Source organism: Schistocerca serialis, chromosome 5 (genome assembly GCF_023864345.2).
Source record: "Schistocerca serialis cubense isolate TAMUIC-IGC-003099 chromosome 5, iqSchSeri2.2, whole genome shotgun sequence".
In the NCBI taxonomy this organism is placed as follows: domain Eukaryota; kingdom Metazoa; phylum Arthropoda; class Insecta; order Orthoptera; family Acrididae; genus Schistocerca; species Schistocerca serialis.
In genome coordinates, this window is record NC_064642.1 from 468,623,624 (window position 1) to 468,642,058 (window position 18,435).

The 18,435-nt window shown below is 43.3% G+C and overlaps 1 protein-coding gene across 1 annotated transcript in view; it reads right to left on the minus strand.

The window, feature by feature from the left end:
• Positions 1–18,435, minus strand: part of LOC126482004 (methyl farnesoate epoxidase-like) — a 107,637-nt gene that overhangs the window by 17,819 nt on the left and 71,383 nt on the right. The window contains exons 4-5 of the mRNA XM_050105970.1: positions 14,036–14,223; positions 4,112–4,232 (exon numbers count right to left, since the gene is read on the minus strand). Coding sequence (XP_049961927.1) covers positions 4,112–4,232; positions 14,036–14,223 — 309 coding nt within the window. The remainder of the gene's footprint in view (positions 1–4,111; positions 4,233–14,035; positions 14,224–18,435) is intronic.

The following is an 18,435-nucleotide window of genomic DNA, read 5'->3' on the forward strand; positions in this document are numbered from 1 at the left end:
GTATTCATGCTTTGAAATCTTACCTATGATGCGTCATTCAACGTGTGGCCAATAATAGAAATTTACAGAGTAAAAGAGATTTAATTTTTGAAACATCTTCCAGCATTGTAGAATGCTATAAATTTGACTAAAGGAACGGTCTCAAACGCTTAAGACCCCATGAAATGGACATCTGCTTTAACATTTATGTAAGTAACTTTTTTAGTAATAATTGCTTAACCCCTGTGAGATGGAGTCCTACATTTCCAACAGTAGCCTATTTGTTTCTTTTCCCAGAATATTTCTCGCCAGTAATTCTGTCAGTTTTTCAGTAATAACCAAACGCAGGACAAAGGAATCTATGTTTACTTTGATCATCTGCTTGAACTTCTTTGTGAATTTCATTTTGAGATTTTCAAAGTATACAAGTCTGTGCCAAGCAGTGTGATATACTAATACTCAATTACTTAGTTTCATATCCTATGTATCATTTTCATTATAAAACTTAATAATACGGAACGAATCATTATATATTGACATCAATTTTTCTCGTAAATATGCGTCCATTCTGATCATTTTTTAGTTTTTACGTTTTTAAAAAAAATTAAAGACAGACATATGGTAGTCAGTAATTCCTGCCCATCACCATTTACACACCACGGTAGTAGATAGTCTTCTGCGGAATAAGAGGAGTTATCTAAGAGAAACGTTTTTAGTTCAGTTTCAAATTTTACTTTGCTGTGTGTCAGGCAGTAGCTCTGTCCACCATCGACACTCAGCATATTCTCCCCCACTCCTCCTCCCACCGACACGTTGCTCCCTCTTTGGCCTGTGTCCAGGTGCAAGTGCTAGCGGCATCTCTTCTGTTCCTCCACCTGCCACTCGAAATTATATCATTCTGGAATAACTCCTTCCTCTTCATGTTTCAGCTAAACCATGGGCGCTGTTTGGTAGTGTCAGAGACGACCGTCGACTGCGCACATCGAGAGACTATCAGACACCCTGCCAATATGACATCATATACATAGGGCGATGAAACCACTGGTAAAAGAAGAAACACTTCACTGCATCGTAGAAAGAAGGAAGGACGAAAATGTCTCGGAAATTCAGGAATAGAGAAGTACAAGTCATTTAGAAGCGAAATAAATAGGAAGCGCAGGGAAGCTAAGGCGAAAGGCTAAAAGAAAAATGTGAAGAAATTGAAAAATAAATGACTGTCAGGAGGACTGACATAGCATATAGAAAAGTAAAAACAACCATCGGCGAAATCAAAAGCAAGAGCGGTAGAATTAAGAGTGCAATGGGAATTCTACTCTTAAATGCAGAGGAGAGAGCGGATAGATGGAAAGAATACATTGAAGGTCTCTTGGAGAGGGAGGACTCGTTTGATGATGTGACAGAAGAAGAAACAGGAGTTGAGAGGGTAAAAATAGGGAATCCAGTGTTAGAAAGGGGATTTAAATGAGCTCTGGAAGACTTAAAATCAAGTAAGGCAAAAGGGACACTATTCCATCAGAATTTCTAAAATCATTAGGGGAAGTGGCAACAAAATGATTATTCACATTGGTGTGTAGAATCTATGAGTCTGGCGATATATCATCAGACTTTCCGAAAAACATCATCCACACAATTCCGAAGACTGCAGGAGCCGACAAGTGCAAGAATTATCGCACAATCAGTTCAACAGCTCTTGCATTCAAGTTGCTGACAAGAATAATATACACAAGGATGGAAAAGAAAATTGAGGACCTGTCAGCTGACGATCAGTTTGGGTTTAGCAAAGGTAAAGACACCAGAGAGGCATTTCGGGCTCTGCGATTGAAAACGTAAGCAAGACTGAAGAAAAACCAAGAGACGTTCATAGAATTTGTTGACCTGCAAAAAGCGTTCGAAGATGTAAAATAGTGCAAGATCTTAGAAATCTGAGGAAAATACGGGTAAGCTGTAGGGATACACAATATGTATAAGAACCACACGGGAACAATAAGACTGCAAGAACAACAAGGTTCAAAATGGTTCAAATGGCTCTGAGCACAATGGGACTTAACATCTGAGGTCATCAGTCCCCTAGACTTAGAACTAAACAAACCTAACTAACCTAAGGACAGCACACACATCCATGCCCGAGGCAGGATTTGAACCTGCGGCCGTAGCAGCAGCGTGGTTCCGCACTGAAGCCCCTAGAACCGCTCGGCCACAACGGCCGACTAACAAGAAGGAAGTGATCGGATTAAAAGGGTCGTAAGAGAGGGATGTAGTCTTTCGCTACTATTGTTCACCTCATATATCGAAGAAGCAAGGTTCTAGAATGGGATAAAATTTATGTCGAAAGGATATTAATGATAAGATTCGCTGATGACATTACCATCCTCTGTGAAAGAAAAGAAGATTTACACGATCTGCTGAATGCAATGAAGAGTCTGACGAGTACAGAATATGTATTGAGAGGTAAATCGAAGAAAGACGAAAGTAGTGAGAAGTAGCTGAAATTCGAACAGCAAGAAACTTTACATCAGATTTGATGATCACGAAGTAGACAAGGTAAGGAATTCTACTACCTAGACAGCAAAATAACCCATGGTCGGACCAAGGAGGACATAAAAAGCAGACTAGCGCTGAAAAGAAAGGCGTTCCTGGACAAGAGAAGTCTACTAGTATCAATCATCGGCTTTAATTTGAGGAATAAACATCTGAGAATGTCCGTAGGGGGATACCATTGCATGGTAGTGAATCATGGACTGTGGGAAACCGAAAAAAAAAGAATCGATGCATTTGAGATGTGGTGCTACAGAGTGATGTTGAAAATTAGATGGAATGATAAGGTTACGAAAGAGGAGGTTACCTGGAGAATCGGCAAGGAAAACACTACGTGAAAACCACTTACAGAAAGAAGGGATAGGATGACAGGACTTCCCTTACGCCAACAGACAATAACTTCCATGGTACAAGTGGGAGTGGTAGAAGGTAATAATTGGAGAGGAAGACAAATATTGGAATACATTCTGAAAATAATTAAAGGCAAAGGTTGCAACTGCTACTCTGAGTTAAAAAGGTTGGCGCACGAGAGGAATTCGTGGCTGGCCACTGCGTCAAACCAGTCTGATGACTCAAAAAAAAAAAAAAAAAAAAAAAAAGAAAGAAAGAAAGCCAGCACTATTTACTGTGATGAGGAACTAACGCAGTAGGTACGCATGTCTGTCACAGCCAGGTGTCCTGTAGTCATGTTTAAATTCTGTGGTGAGGGAGAAAAGGAATGTCTTGGGAACTGTGGTTGGACAATGTGCAACAGGGTACTGGCCGGTGCTTTTTTGGCAGCTCAAATAGGTTGTATCGGGAAGCTAAAAAGAAAAGTACGGCAACACTATTTAGATTACGTTCTGTTAAGGTTCGCAGCCACCTTGACTACGGGATGTCGCCGAAACTGTCTTCTCGGGCCCAGGAAAATTTCACTTCACTAGTGTGACTATCAAACAAACTGAAATTAAGTAGCGATTGCTGAAGACACAGTATTTGTCCTTCACAGCAAAAATGAATTCTTACTTTCTCTAAATTTGTAATGAATTAAAAGTCTGTACTTAAGATTCCAGGAAGTGACAAGGATCTGTCTTGCTTAACACATCCCCGCCTTTCAGATGCCTATGGAAGCAGACAGAAAGTTCGGTTGCAGTGTGCTCCAGCATGGTGACGTAAGCTGAAACAATACTTTCTCCTCATTCTCCTTCCTTCTGGCCCTATTCTGTTTCTCCATGGGATCAGCAGCATGATATATCTAATTTGGTCATCTTAGTGGCAGTGGGTGGTTGGATGCGCTTCCTGATGCCACCTCTTGCCCCCGCCCCCCTCACCCCCTCGCCCACCCCGCACAGCTTCGGATGGAATTTGTGAATCGTGTAACTGAGGCGGGATGTAGATACCAAACCAGTGTTCGCCTAGTTGGATGTGAGAAGCCGCCTTAAAAGCCACTTCAAGGCTGTCCGGCACACAGACCCTTGTCGGTAATCTACCGTGTGGATTCATGTGGAGCCAGCGCGCCTCACCTTGTCCCGGAAGTGGGCAGATTACTTCTTCTCATCGAACACTTTGTAGTTAGAGTACGTTGTAAATCTCATTTTGCAGGACAGATATCACTTACCTTTAAATGTTGTGTAGTTATTTTGTTCCTTTTTTGCTTTTCCCATTTCGTACAAAAATGCGTCTATGAGATCTCTCTTCTTTCCTGGCGTATATGTTGCCTTATGGTTGTTAATAATTTTCTGAAAAATTACAGGAATTTTATTATAACATAAAGAACAAATTATTATCTTCCAGGACACGATATTCATACGAATAAATGTAGGAGAGAAAATGTCGTTCGGAAAAATTGTTGCAATTGTGTAGAAGTGTTTGGCTTTGTCAACAAAATATCTGTGTTTCGTAATTTCTTTGTAAACGTTTTCTAATCGATAAACAGTCGTCTCCTGACTACCAGAACTTCACGCGAAATAATGGTGGGAATCTGTTTTCAACATGTCGATAGGAGTGAGCTGGCGCACTGGTTGCGATACCGGATTCAAATTTGGTAGAGGTGGGGTTCAAAACCTATTGTTTAACTTTTCCGTTGTTTCTCTTAATCACTTCAAGCGAATGTTTGGATAACTGAGCAACGAGGCCACGATCGTTATCTTACTCCACTTTTGTCCATTCGAGATAATGTCCTGTCTCACTGATTCCATTGTCGTTTTCGCTTGGTTAATTGTAAGACTTCAATCTGCAAGTATTCTCTGCTAATCACAATTAAATGTGCGGCATATATCACTTTTAACTCTTGCATTCCAAGATAGAGTATGGGAGGAATGACTGCTAGTATGCCCCTTTTTTTCTTTGTTGTACTTTGTTGCAAGTGAGCTTATCAGGAAGTTTTTCTTTGTTACTAATTGAACAACACAACCAGAAACCCCCTCCAGATATTCGCATTTGTAAACGTTTTTCCCTACTCCCATCTGCCCCCAGCTGGCTAGGATTTGAATGTTGTTTGAACAAGAGTTTGAATAAACGATGAAAGAAAGCTCCCTATGATGATAGAACGAAATATATCTGTATATCGAGCAAATCATGGAGTTTTGACTGTTGCATTTCCCGATGTACACATACATACTGTGCCTTCATATCCTTCATATTTTTGTCTGGAAAATATCATCCCACAAGCAGAATTAAAATTTGCCTCCATTTCAAGCCACCTTTTCAGAAATATGTAAAATCCCTGTGATCAGACCAAGGTTTCCAGGAAGGTTACGTTGGTATAAGGAAGGTACCAGAACTACTAATCTTCCCAAATATTTCGAAATGGGAGCCTCTTTCCCTAAGTACCAGCTTCATATCTTCTGCCGGAAAAGAACGTAGCTCTACAAGAAGTAAGATCTCAGAACACATAAAAACGTGATAGAGAAGAAAGCACATTTATCTCCCTTCATTGCTAGCTAGAACTTGGATGGAGAGAACAGTACTCTAAAACAAGTTGCCATTCTGCTAGTACTATAGCTACCTATTACCTGTCCCACTTTGCACCTTGAAAAGTGCAAGTGCTAGAGTGGGTTGCCTATATGCCAAGGGCAAGAATGTCATCTATGACCTTAAACACATGTCATCAAGATGGGAGTGGTGGGGAATTCAAAGACACAGTGTGACGGAACTAACTCAGATGTGATAGTGGGATATTGAAAAAAAATTAAAAAATTAAGAAATCAAATTTATCAAAAATACCTAAAACTTTTGTCAGTACCGGCTTAAACTGGCGCTAGTGATCTAGTTTGTGGGTTAAACAGCACTTGTTCAATGTCAATAGCTCCATTCTTGTACCACACATGGTGTAAAGCACAATGGACCCTTGAATTAAATATTTCCTCATCTTAATTGTTCCATAAAACACACAATGGTTATCACATGGCGCAACATTAATTGCACATCTAAAATCTCTGCAAAAATGCATAAAATTCATCAGTAAAATAATGTTTATGTCAATGTTATTTCCATATATAAAATATTCATTATAATTGATACCTTTAACATGATTGTGGACTCTCAAATTAGTTGCATTAGTGCCACATCAGTGTGTAAATTGTTCAATAAGAAATGTGGTAAAAATCAAGTAAGGAGTTGGGCATTTTATTTTTAGGTCTAAATGAGGCTGACCAAACCTATAACTGCATAGAGCAAATGTAGGTTAAAACACTCTGATAAGCAGAGAAATGCACAAAGAAACAAATAGGCAGCTGTATTACTGCCAGCTACTGGAAGAATGCAGTCAATGTGTGACACCTAAACCACTACAATGAACTCTCAAATCAATTGTCACAATGCTAATTCCACATCCAATTTATTGAATACCTACACAAAACACTTTTAGTATGCTACATAGGCAGTTAACATTTCATCCTAGGCATAATTGGAGGTACAAACTAAACAAATCTTACCAAGTACCACTTTGAGGGGAAGAAGGTAACAAAACGCACAAAGTTTAATTCATGTGTCACAATGTTGACTTCACAGTTGAAATGTTCATTAAAATACGTAAATTTACAGTATTTCCATGTCAAAAACGTAAGTCAAAAATTGTTAGAAGTTTTTCACTAGTGTGTCACATCACCAAGCCATCTTTAGGAGTGGGGGAGAACATAATATTGTACATCAAGTTCTACAATATATAAATACAATCGCTGATATCCACTGGCTGATACTGATGTTTATTGCATTTGATCTAAGCCTACCCAAGGTTATGAAAAAAAAAAAAAAACCAGAGCTTCGTAGGAAGGCAGTGACATTTGCTGATAGGATCTATCTCACTAAAACTTTTGCGGACTTTATTTCTATTATCGACTAATAAATAATACTAAAACCTAGTTGTATTGCTCCAGATACGAGATTAAAAACACACAACATATCCAAACACAAATGAACTGACCAAGCACCATTTTATTAAGGTAGAAGGTGATTTGATGAGATCTTTATTGCCTTGTAATACATGAACTATATATTTCCGCGTAATATGCAAATATAAGTTCGTGATGCATCAGATACGAGGTGTAAACCTGACCAAAGACAATGATGGACAAATTCCCACACAGAGAGGTGAAACTTTGATATCTCTTTGCACCACTGATCTCCGATTGGAAACAAAAATCCGATCTTCGGACAAAAATAAAATTATTTTTCAAAATAAGTGAAGATCTAGAGCACAAAAATGCATGAAGAGTGGTTATTGTAATAACAAAGTCCAATTACAGACCTCTGGCTTTGAACAAAAATTTGAACTTAGCACCAGAATAAAAGTGTATTACTTCTCAGAATATGTTCAAATTCGAGTACAACACAGAGGTGGAACTATTATCGTAACTTAATTGTGCTACAGGATTTTAAAAACAACACTATGATTGTGTACAGGCACTAGTGATGACACTCACAGGTCAAGGTACAGAGGCGGTTATCACAGTTGGATATCTGTACAACATGGACCCTCAAATTAAATGTTTACACAGCTAAACTCTATCTCTTACTTATCAAATTACTGCATTTCGTTTATTGGAACTATTGATATGATTTGCAGCTTGGTCAATGAGATTAATTCGATCTTTCCAGTGCACAGTAAAGGAACCAAAACAAATTTAAAAGCTGTTCTGTAACATTACGGAACTCGCTTAGGCACTACTGCTGATGACATGTATTGTAATTAGCGTGCTGTACGATCTGACTGCTTGCCACCAGTTAACAGGTCTTATTGATTCATGAAATGGCGATTGCCCCTACCAGCAACAGATATCGCTTTTGCTTGCGAACTTCAAATACGCTGGAATAGCTGTGGGTCAGCAACTTCTGTTAATCAATACAAGATTTATTCAAGATTTTATGCAAGATTGACAACAATGTGTCATACATAGTTTATTGCAATAAATTATAACAAACGCAACCATAATCGCTGTTACAGCAAGATCGTCACACATTATCCCATCCGTTGCCAAGTTATCGCATCATTTTAACATAATTTGATGATTGTTCTTGGCCTGAAACTAGTCATCGAGTAAGTAAAAAAGTGAAATTTGCAACTTTTTACTGGTTTTCGTTGTACTCTTTTATTTAAGCATTTCGTTTCTCTAAGCACAATTTTAGCTTCAGTTATAGCTTGAATAGGTGGAGGATGGACAGTCTTGCTAAGAAACTGTTCTATTACTCCTAAAGACAATAGTTTTATTGACAAAAACTCGCCTCACTTCAGCTAAAACTGATAGAGAAGTCAACCAAATATCGTAGTGACCCCAGACTAGGATTATCGCTGTCTTGTAATACAAAACTTTTGTCACACAGTGGAGATGAAAACGTTTAATCCCATACATCTACAGTTTACAGGAAAATTGTAAGAAATTGTCCTAAATATCACTATGTTATAGCAAAACTGTAAGAATGTGACTCATACTTTACCATTGCTATACAAGATTGTCGCAAAACACCTCATACACAGTTTATTGCTGCAAATTATAACTGCTTGAAACGTAATCGATGTTACAGCAAAATTGTAGCAGATTGTCCTATCCACTGCTAAGGTATAACAAAAGAGTAACAAGTATAATAAATTACACCATCTTTTTCCAGGATGAGGCAATGATGGTAATTTTATGGGGTTGGCCAGTGATAACAGTGTACAGGATGTGTCAATAATGGTCACTTTTCAGGCTTCTTCAATGAAAATTTCTAAATGTACTGCAACACCACTAGCTGACAGTGTGTGGCTGCAGTTGCTGTCAGAGGTGTCAGCTACTAGGGATGGCTGCTACTGGAGGTCTCATAGTGACGTACTGGGGATGTCAGCTACTTGGGGGTTGTCAGGTACTTATTCAGTTACAAATACACATCTAATGAAATTGTAACGAATTGCCTCATACATCGAAACTGTAAAAAACTGCCCATTTTTCAGAAAAAACTGTAACAAATTATTCCTGTTATAGTAAACATTGTAACAAATTACCCAATACACTGCAATATTACAGCAAAAATTGCTCACACATCGCCATTGTTAGACAAAATTGTAACAAACTGCTGCATGTCTACTATGGAAGTTGATACTACTTCTGTCAAGTTGTGAGTTATTCCTGTAATAAAATCGGATCAGTCACCAAGTTGAAACTTACTGATGCCCTAAGTGGAGATTTGTTCCAATAAGAATAAGCGCTTAGGCAGATATATAACATCACATTGCCAGATCAGTACCCAGTCCATGACATCACAAATCACACCTTCTTTACTATTACAGCATCACAACATCAGACATGGATCCTTGATCTTGATCACATGATGCCAGTATCCACAATGGGGGAATCAATGATGTCATAGTGGCGTTCATTGTAAAGGCTAGAGATATGATGCACTGTGATCGGTTTTTTCTTGTTCATAACTGACATAACACCACTGTAATACCATGGATTCTACCACTGGATTGTGTCATCATGCAGTTAAGGTGAATGAAATGCATAATCATAGTAAAGGGAGAGTGGCTTGTGATGTTGTAACATGTGGTGTACCATGCAATTTGTTACAACTTTGCTGTAATATGGTGATGTATGAGGGAAGTTTTTACGATTTTGCTGTAACATTTCGATACACGGGGTAATTTGTTTTACTATTACTGTGATGTGGTGGCGGGAAAATTTGTTGCACTTTTGCTGTAACAATAGAGATATATGGGGCAATTTGTTACAATTTGGTCTAATGTGGGGTACAAACTATTAAAGTTTTAACGTAACATTTGAACGTGTTGTTATATTTTTGGAGCAATTTGTGACATTTATGCTGTAACATAGGCCATTTTGTTACATTTTTATGTAACATAGGCCAGTTTACTACAGTTTTGCTGCAGCATGGTAATGTGTGGAGCTTGTTCTTACACTTTTGATGCAACATGAGGAAATTCATTATATTCTTGGTGTGACATTTTGATATATGGGGAATTCGTTACAATTTTGAAATAACATGTTGGTGTATGAGGCAATTTGTTACATTTTTATGTAAAATGGGGCAGCTTGTTACGATTTTAAAATAACATGACACTCCATATTGCAATTTGTTCTATTTTTTGCTGTTATAGAGTATTTTGTTACATTTGTTTGTTATTGATGTATGGACAAATTTGTATAAATTTTTCTACACCATGAGACAATTTGTTAGAACTCTGTTGTGAAATGGCAGGTTAAGAACATCCAAACTGCATATTCCTGTCGGTCACATGTTTCTTATACTCCACACACTTTCTCATCATTCTTTTATTTATCCAAGCTTCCTCCGAAGCAGCTTCTGAAGCTTTCTCCGTTTCAATTACTTTCAGTCTGGCTACCTAATTTTTTCAGAACATGAATTCTAGAAATTGCATATAACTGAAAAAAGTTATTATTGCATCCATCCAGCAAACTTATAAACTGTCAGCCTGACTAGTACAGTTTTCAGTGCTTGCTCCTCTTTGCAGCTGTTGTAGCTTTTGATGATATCTATGAGAGATCATGGAGATGTCTGCTAAGAAGATTTGTATTTGCCATATCCCTTTAGTTAACCTTAATTGCTTCCATAATAGCCAGAAATGACTGTGAGTGTACTGTATGCTTTTACACCCAATTACTGTAGATGACTGCTGAACCAAACGATGTGTATTATTCGACGTTGCTTTGAACTGGTGGCCTCGACAAATCTGTTCGGTGACTAATTTCTTAACTCTTAGCATTTCTGCCATAGAAAACACATGCAATGAAATAGAACAACTCAGCAGTAACTACGAGAAAAATACGTTTTTCAAATTATAAAAGCGATAAGTAAACAAATAAATAAAAAAATGTTTGTTTACAGCTAAGCCCCAGCCTTCTTTATACACCAGTATTTACTTAAGGAACAGTGAGCCTTTTAGACTACGCCAGTGTTTACGATCCATACCTAAAATCTGAAAAAGTAAGGAAATGAGGAATACGTCATGTCTTCTGATGCACTTTAAAATGACAGAGGGGCGTTGTACCTATGCAACATTATATTCAAAGTAAATTCACGAACAAACCGAAAATGAAAATGTCTGTAAACTATACATTTTTATAATCGACATGAAATGCTTTTCTATATAGAGCGGAAATATTTTCATCAAATTTTTGGTCATTTTTCACGAGCCGGTCCCCTTAAAGTAACTTAATTACTGTCACCATTTATTAAGCACATAATAATGTTGTATAGAAGAATCGTATTGTAAAGGAAAATTATAACATTCTGAACAGCTAATGCTATCACTGTTATACATGGAAGAGCCAAAGAACTGGTACACCTGCCTAATATCGTGTAGGGCCCCCACGAACACGCAGAAGCGCCGCAACACAACGTGGCATTGACTTGACTAATGTCTGAAGTAGTGCTGGAGAGAATTGACACCATAAATCCTACAAGGGCTGTCCATAAACCTGTAAGAATATGAGGGAGTGGAGATCTCTTCTGAACAGCACGTTGCAAGGCATCCCAGATATGCTCAATAATGTTAATGACTGGGGAACTTGGCGGCCAGTAGAAGTGGTTATACTCAGAAGAGTGTTCCTGGAGCCATTCTGTAGCACTTCTGGTCATGTAGGGTGTCGCATTGTCCTGCTGGAATTGTCCAAGTCCGTCGGAATGCACAATGGACATAAACGGATGCAGGTGATCAGACTGAATGCATACGTACGTGTCACGTATAAGAGTCGTATCTAGAAGTATCAGGTATCACATATCACTCCATCTGCACAAGCCTCACACCATTACAAAATCTCCACCAGCTTGAACAATTCGTTGCTGACACGCAGAGTCCATGGATTCATGAGGTTGTGTCCATCCAGCAAACTTCAAAACTGTCAGCCTGACTAGTACAGTTTTCACGTCCATCCGCTCGATACAATTTGAAACGAGACTCGTTCGACCATGCAAAATGTATCCAGTCATCAACAGTCCAGTGTCGGTGTTGACGGGTAAAGGTGAGGTGTAAAGCTTTGTGTCGTGCAGTCATCAAGGGTACATGAGTGGGCTTTCGGCTCCAAAAGCCCATATCGATGATGTTTCGTTGAATGGTTCGCACGCTGACACTTGTTGATGGCCCATAATTGAAATCTGCAGCAATTTATGGATGGGTAGCACTTCTGTCACGTTGAACGATTCTCTTCAGTCGTCGTTGGTCCCGTTCTTGCAGGATCTATTTCCGGCCGCAGCGATGTTGGAGATATGATGTTTTACCGGATGCTTGATATTCACGGTACACTCGTGAAATAGTCGTACGGGAAAATCCCCACTTCATCGTTACCTCGGAGATGCTGTGCCCTATCGCTCGTGAACCAACTATAACAGCATATTCAAACTTACTTAAATCTTGATAACCTGTCATTGTAGCAGCGGCAACCAATCTAACAACTGCGCCATACACTTGTCTTATACAGACGTTGCCGACCGCAGTGCCGTATTCTGCCTGTTTGCATATCTCTGTATTTGAATACGCCTGCCTATACCAGTTTCTTTGGCGCTTCAGTGAATTACACATTAATGTAACAGTAAAATTCTGAGAAGCTAATGTCAGAATCTGTCACTGGACTCGCATTCGGGAGGACGACGGTTCAATCCCGCGTCCGGCCATTCAGATTTAGGTTTTCCGTGATTTCTCTAAATCGCTCCAGGCAAATGCTGGGATGGCTCCTTTGAAAGGGCACGGACGACTTCCTTCCCCATCATTCCCCTTCCCTAATCCGAGACACCAATGACGTCGCTGTCTGGTCTCCTCCCTCCAAGCAACCCAACCCCAACCTCAGAATGTGGCATGTCAAAAAACTATTTTAAATTGTGAAATTTTTTGTTTGGTAGACTGTTACATCACTTTGTACTAAAAATTGTGATAGGCAGACACTGATCAGAGAGTGGCAATTTGTGAAATGATATGGTTGTGTTTATTTTGTGTGTGGTTCCCATGTCGCTTTTGTTATATGGAATTTTGCTTTAGCTTTGTTAACATAATGGTGAATTTCTCTATTACTGAACAGCACCTGTACAAACATGAATGCACAGACTGAAAATTATCAGTAACCTCAAATTTATAAGGAGTTTAGAAATATATATAAAATGTAACATGTTCATTCATTATTTTCATACTTAAGATTTGTGGACTTTGTCGTTCCTTTTGAGGGTTGAAAATTAATTTGTGTGTTGTGTGTATGTATAAAGATACAGACACTGCTTGCGTATGAACATTTTGTCAAAATATATAAGAAACTATCAGCCTCGATTACGGTAATGAAACTAACCTTTACCTAGGTTTCAGCCCAAGTAATTGAGCCTTCTTCAGAAGATATGCCTGAATCTATAATTTGTCTAAGTGGGCATGGTCTAGAAATAAAACTAAAAGAGCCTGAATAGGCGTAATCACATTTTAAAAATGCTGTACGTAAGTACTAAGTCAACACTAAGACTTAACTTAAGCTCTGGCGTGTGCCTCGTCTCCATGGACGCCGTGCACCTAGGCAGTGCATCTAGGTTGGTTTCATTACCGGAATCGAGACTGATAGTTTCTTATATATTAGATTATCACGATTGCTGACTGTGCTGCGATGTTGAAAATACAAAAATTTTGTCAAAAAATATATAGCTTTTGTACAACCGGCAGCCTTTGCACTTCGTGATTGAAAGCTGGCAACACAAGTTCTCTCGTCATATGAAGAACACTTTCACAAAAAAAAAAATCATATCGCTGCACCTACCAGCAACGATGTTCTGATAGTGGGAAAACTAAAGGATTCGAAGTAACCAACTCTATCCCTTTTCTCAAATCGCAGCCTCTATTGCCTTCTACTCTCATATCTAAATAAATTTAGCTGGAGGCTGTAGACGTACAGTTTACAGTCATTCAGAGGAGGCATATACTGACTGACACACTGTGTGGTAAAATGTGTGAAGTCCTCAAAAGGAATAACTTAAAAAATAGCCTTTTTCAACTTAAAAAACCCAAAATGGATGCACATATATAAGTTTAGTGACACTTGAGTAGTAGTGTACTTACTAAAAAATAGGCGCGCACTATCTCATTGAACTTTGTGATTGCATTGTAACCCGATGTCTCGGGCTGCATGAAGCGCAACCATGGCATGGCACTGAGTTTACCTCCAGCCATGTCGAAGGCGCGCGAACGCGTGTGAAAGAGGTCAAGTAGCGTCTGCAGGTGCTGGTCACCGTGGGAGAACCGGTATCCTGCACAGTGCAATAGTCAAACCTTAGTCTACCATGTACTCAGCAATTTGGTTCTATTGTCATACCATGTTTGTAGTACTGAAAATATCCTCCTTACATGCTCTTCACCAAACTCTTTTTAACATGTTGTTTCGAGCTTTATGGTTTGTAACTTATTTATTAGTTTATTATTGAGGTAGGCTGACACTGCATGTGACTTCTTGGCTCAAAGGGTAAGTGTCAGACAGTAAATGCCTGGTCTGGGTTCCTATAGGAGGTAATAGGTTACTAACCTCACAGTGCTGATACTTTTGAAGTTTGTTGTTTGTGTGAAAAATGTGGCTGAAAGCGATCCAGCGGAGTGAGAGGAGATCCTGGGCATTCAGCAAGGTTATAACTAAATTTTGCTACTTGAGCCAATGTAAACAGAAAGTTATTTATCAATGCTACAGGATTGACGTCCACACTGTGAGCTACAGGATTTGCATTGTAAGTAGTTTTAATAGAATGACTTGCCATCAGACACTGCCATTGGTGCAGTAACGTATGGTTGAAACACAAGCATCAGTGTGAATTACAGTTGGAGACAGTCAAGTCGGCTCTGGACAAGGAGAGCACAGAGCTGTTTTATTAAAACAACAGCTATAGTGCTTCAAGTACCTACCGACGCGGAAGTCGAACACGCGCCAGAGCAAATGGACGTGGTCAGCCCATAGAGGGCTCCGCCTCCGCGGCGGCCATTCCGCGCAGCGGCTCTCGCGCAGCGAGGGCGCCACCGCTACACCACGTGCAGACCGCAGCCAATAGCCACTCCCTCCGGTTTCGTATATAGGGACCCACTCTACCCTAGTCCAGGGGATCTCCGGCGGTACACCGCAATGTTACCGCCCTTCGATTGTGCCATTCCAGCACTAATCGAAGTGCTAGGTGTTCCAGGTGCTAGCCAGCCAGCCAGCCAGCCAGCCAGCCAGCCAGCCAGCCAGCCAGCCTGCCTGCCCAGCCGAGCAGAACCGCAGCGGTCCAGCAGCAGCAGCAGCAGCAGCAGCAGCAGCGGTCCCGGTCCCGGCCTGCAGCAGCGGTCCCGCCGGCATCAGCCAGCCAGTCCTCATGCAGCAGCAGCAGCAGCAGCAGCAGCAGCAACAGCAGCGGTCCAGCCAACAGCAGCAGCAGCAGCAGCAGCCCAGGCCCCGGCCCCATCTGCGGCAGCAGCAGCAGCAGCAGCTGCGGCGTTCTTGCCCGTCGCCGTCGCCGTCGCCGTCGCCGTCCCCGTCGCCGTCGCCGTCGCCGTCGCCGTCCAACCCTGGTCTTCGGCCGTCTTCGTCTTCCTCCGTCATTGTCTTCGTCTGTCCCCAGTTTGTGTTCTTTCCTTTTCGTTCTGTGCGTTATTGTTTCTCCCTGTCGTCATGTCCGCCCTCACCAGCACCACCACCACCACCACCACCACCACCACCACCGCCACCACTACCACCACCGCCATAGTTTATACTTCCCCTTCCGCCGCCTGCACCACTATAACATGGTGTGCCCAGTCCCACCCCCCTCCTTCCATCCCACCTCTTCTCACTCTCCCTTCGCCCTCGCTCTTTGTCGCCCCCTCTCCAGCTTCTTCCTCCCGCTCCTCTCGATCTGATCCTTTCCCCCCACTCCCCCAGACTGTCACTGCAGCTCCGGCTAGGGTGGTGGCCCGTCGGGCCACTGTCCATGCCCAGCTCTCCCCGTCGCCTTCGCCATCACCGCCGCCACCGTCATCGTCGCCGTCGCCTTCACCGTCGCCGTCGCCGTCACCATCTCCGGCGCTGACTGCTGCGTCCACGCCGGGACCTGTCCCCTCCCACCACCTCCCTATAGCTCCCGTCCCTCATATCACCACCCGCCCTTCTGCCACCATTAAACGCTCTAGTGGCACCACCACCTCCTCTGCTCCCAAAAAGGCCCTGCCCCGTCCTCCTTCCCCCGCCCCAAGATGCCATGGATGTCTCCCCACCTGGCCCTGCTCCCTCCACCTCCTCCTCCTCCTCCTCCTCCCCCCCCCTCTTTATACAAATACCTCCTCTCCCGTCCCGATCCTGCCCTTCTCGAGGCCCGGAATCTCTCCCTCCTCCTCTGCCAACACTTCCCTGGTGCCCCCATCTCTCTCCTCACTCCCAGACGGGATTCTGTTCTCATCTCCTCCCCCAGCCCCACCCTCCATACTGACATCCTCTCCCGCCTCCCCATCACCCGTTTTGGCCCCAACGCCTCCCTCGCCCCTGCTCCTTCTCCATCTCCTACCCGCCAACCCCAACCCCCGCGTCGCCTGCCAACCCTCACTGCCGTGATCACTCGGCTCAGTCCGTCAATCATGGAGGAGGAGGTGTTGGTGGAGCTCAAGGCACATCCCACGCTGGAGGTGCGGGCGGTCCGCCGCATTTTCAACTCGGCCGGCCCCACTCGCTTTATGCGGGTTTTCTCCGAGGACGCCCCCTCCATTGACCGTCTCCTGAAGGAGGGTGCCCTCCTCTTCCACCAGCGCTACAAGGTCGACCCCTCCCGTTCCTCTCCTCAATCCCTGCGCTGCCAGAGGTGTCTGTGCTATAATGCACACCCAACAGCTGAGTGCTGCGAGGCCCCCACCTGCCCGCATTGTAGGCAAGCGCACTTCCTCCGGCAGTACCCTAACCTTCAATCCCCTCCCTCCTGCAATACCTGCAATCTCCCCCATCCCACCTACTCCCAAAAGTGTAAAGCCCGACCCCCTCCGACCACTCCTGAACTCACCAACCCTGTCCGTCCCCTGGACGCCCCCACCCCTACTGGCAATTCCCTTCGTCCCCCTCCCACCGCTGAGGACATCATCAGGTTCCTCACCATCGTCCTTCAAAATGTTCATCCCTTTCAGCGCCCCCACACCCTCCAGCGGATCTCCCTCGCTGCCTGTTCCATATTCCAACTCAAGATGTACGCCACCTACTCCAACAACCAGGCCCATTTCACTTTCTCCCGTCTTGACACCCTCATCTAAATCCCTGTCATGGTGCGACAGCAACGTATCCTTTTCAACAATATCCGCTCCCTTCCCGCCAACAAGAACCTCTTCCTGCACACCCTTGCCACCCACCACGTGGATGCCTTCCTCCTCAATGAAACCTTCCTCCAACCCCACCACTCCATCCACACCTCACCCTATCTCCTACACCGCTCCGATAATCCCCTCCCAATTGCGCGTGGCGGAGTTGCCATTGGTCACCACCGCTAGATCCCCGTTCGGCTTCAACCTCTCCTTCCCGACCCCACCGAACACCTGATCCTTAGTCTCTTCTTCCCTGGCCTTACCGTTACCTGCGCCACCATCTATGTCCGCCCTAACGCCCCTATTCCCTTCGACTTCCTCTCCCACATTGACCGTACCGTCTCCTCCTACGTGATCGCCGCCGGCCTCATCATCCGTAGTCGTTCTGCCGCCCAGTTACGGCGGTGGCATCGGTTCCACTCCTCCCTTCAAGGCGACCTCATCCCCATCCCCCAGCACACCCGTACGGAATCCAACTCCACTCCTGATGTTATCCTCGCCTCCCCCAACCTCCTTGGCCGCATAACGGTGGATGTCCTGGAGCCTATTGGTTGCGACCATCTCCCTGTCCTCCTCACCATTTCAGATGGTCCTCGCCCCTGCCCCGACCCTCGTAATGACCCTCCCCCTAAGTACGTCCATGACTATTCCCGTGCCAACTGGAATGCCTACCGGGATACCCTTTCCACCCAGGTCGATAGCCACCCCTTCACTTACCACCACCCTGACGATGTCACCCATGCCACCTCCTTTCTCCAGCAGACCTTGTTTGAGGCCGTGGAGGCCCACGTCCCTACTGTCGCCGTCCACCCCCACCATCCTACCTTACCCCCACGGGCCGTCCTCCTCCTCCGTGAATCCCATTGTCTCTACCGTGCCTTCCTCTGCACACGTGACCCGGACACACTACGACGCCACCGGCAACTCCAGACACACATTCGTAATTTGCTCGCGGCTAAGAAACGCCGGGACTGGCGACAGACATGCACCCATTTAAATGCTACCCTACCAATCAACTCGTCCAAGTTCTGGGGCGCCTTCCGTCGCCTTACCGGAACTAAACCCTCCCCCTGTTATCCTCTTCTCCATGATGATCACCCTTTCCCTGACACCCTTAGTAAAGCCAATCACTTTGCCTCCTACCTCTCCAATGTATTTTCCATCCCCGATGATCCCCAGTTCGA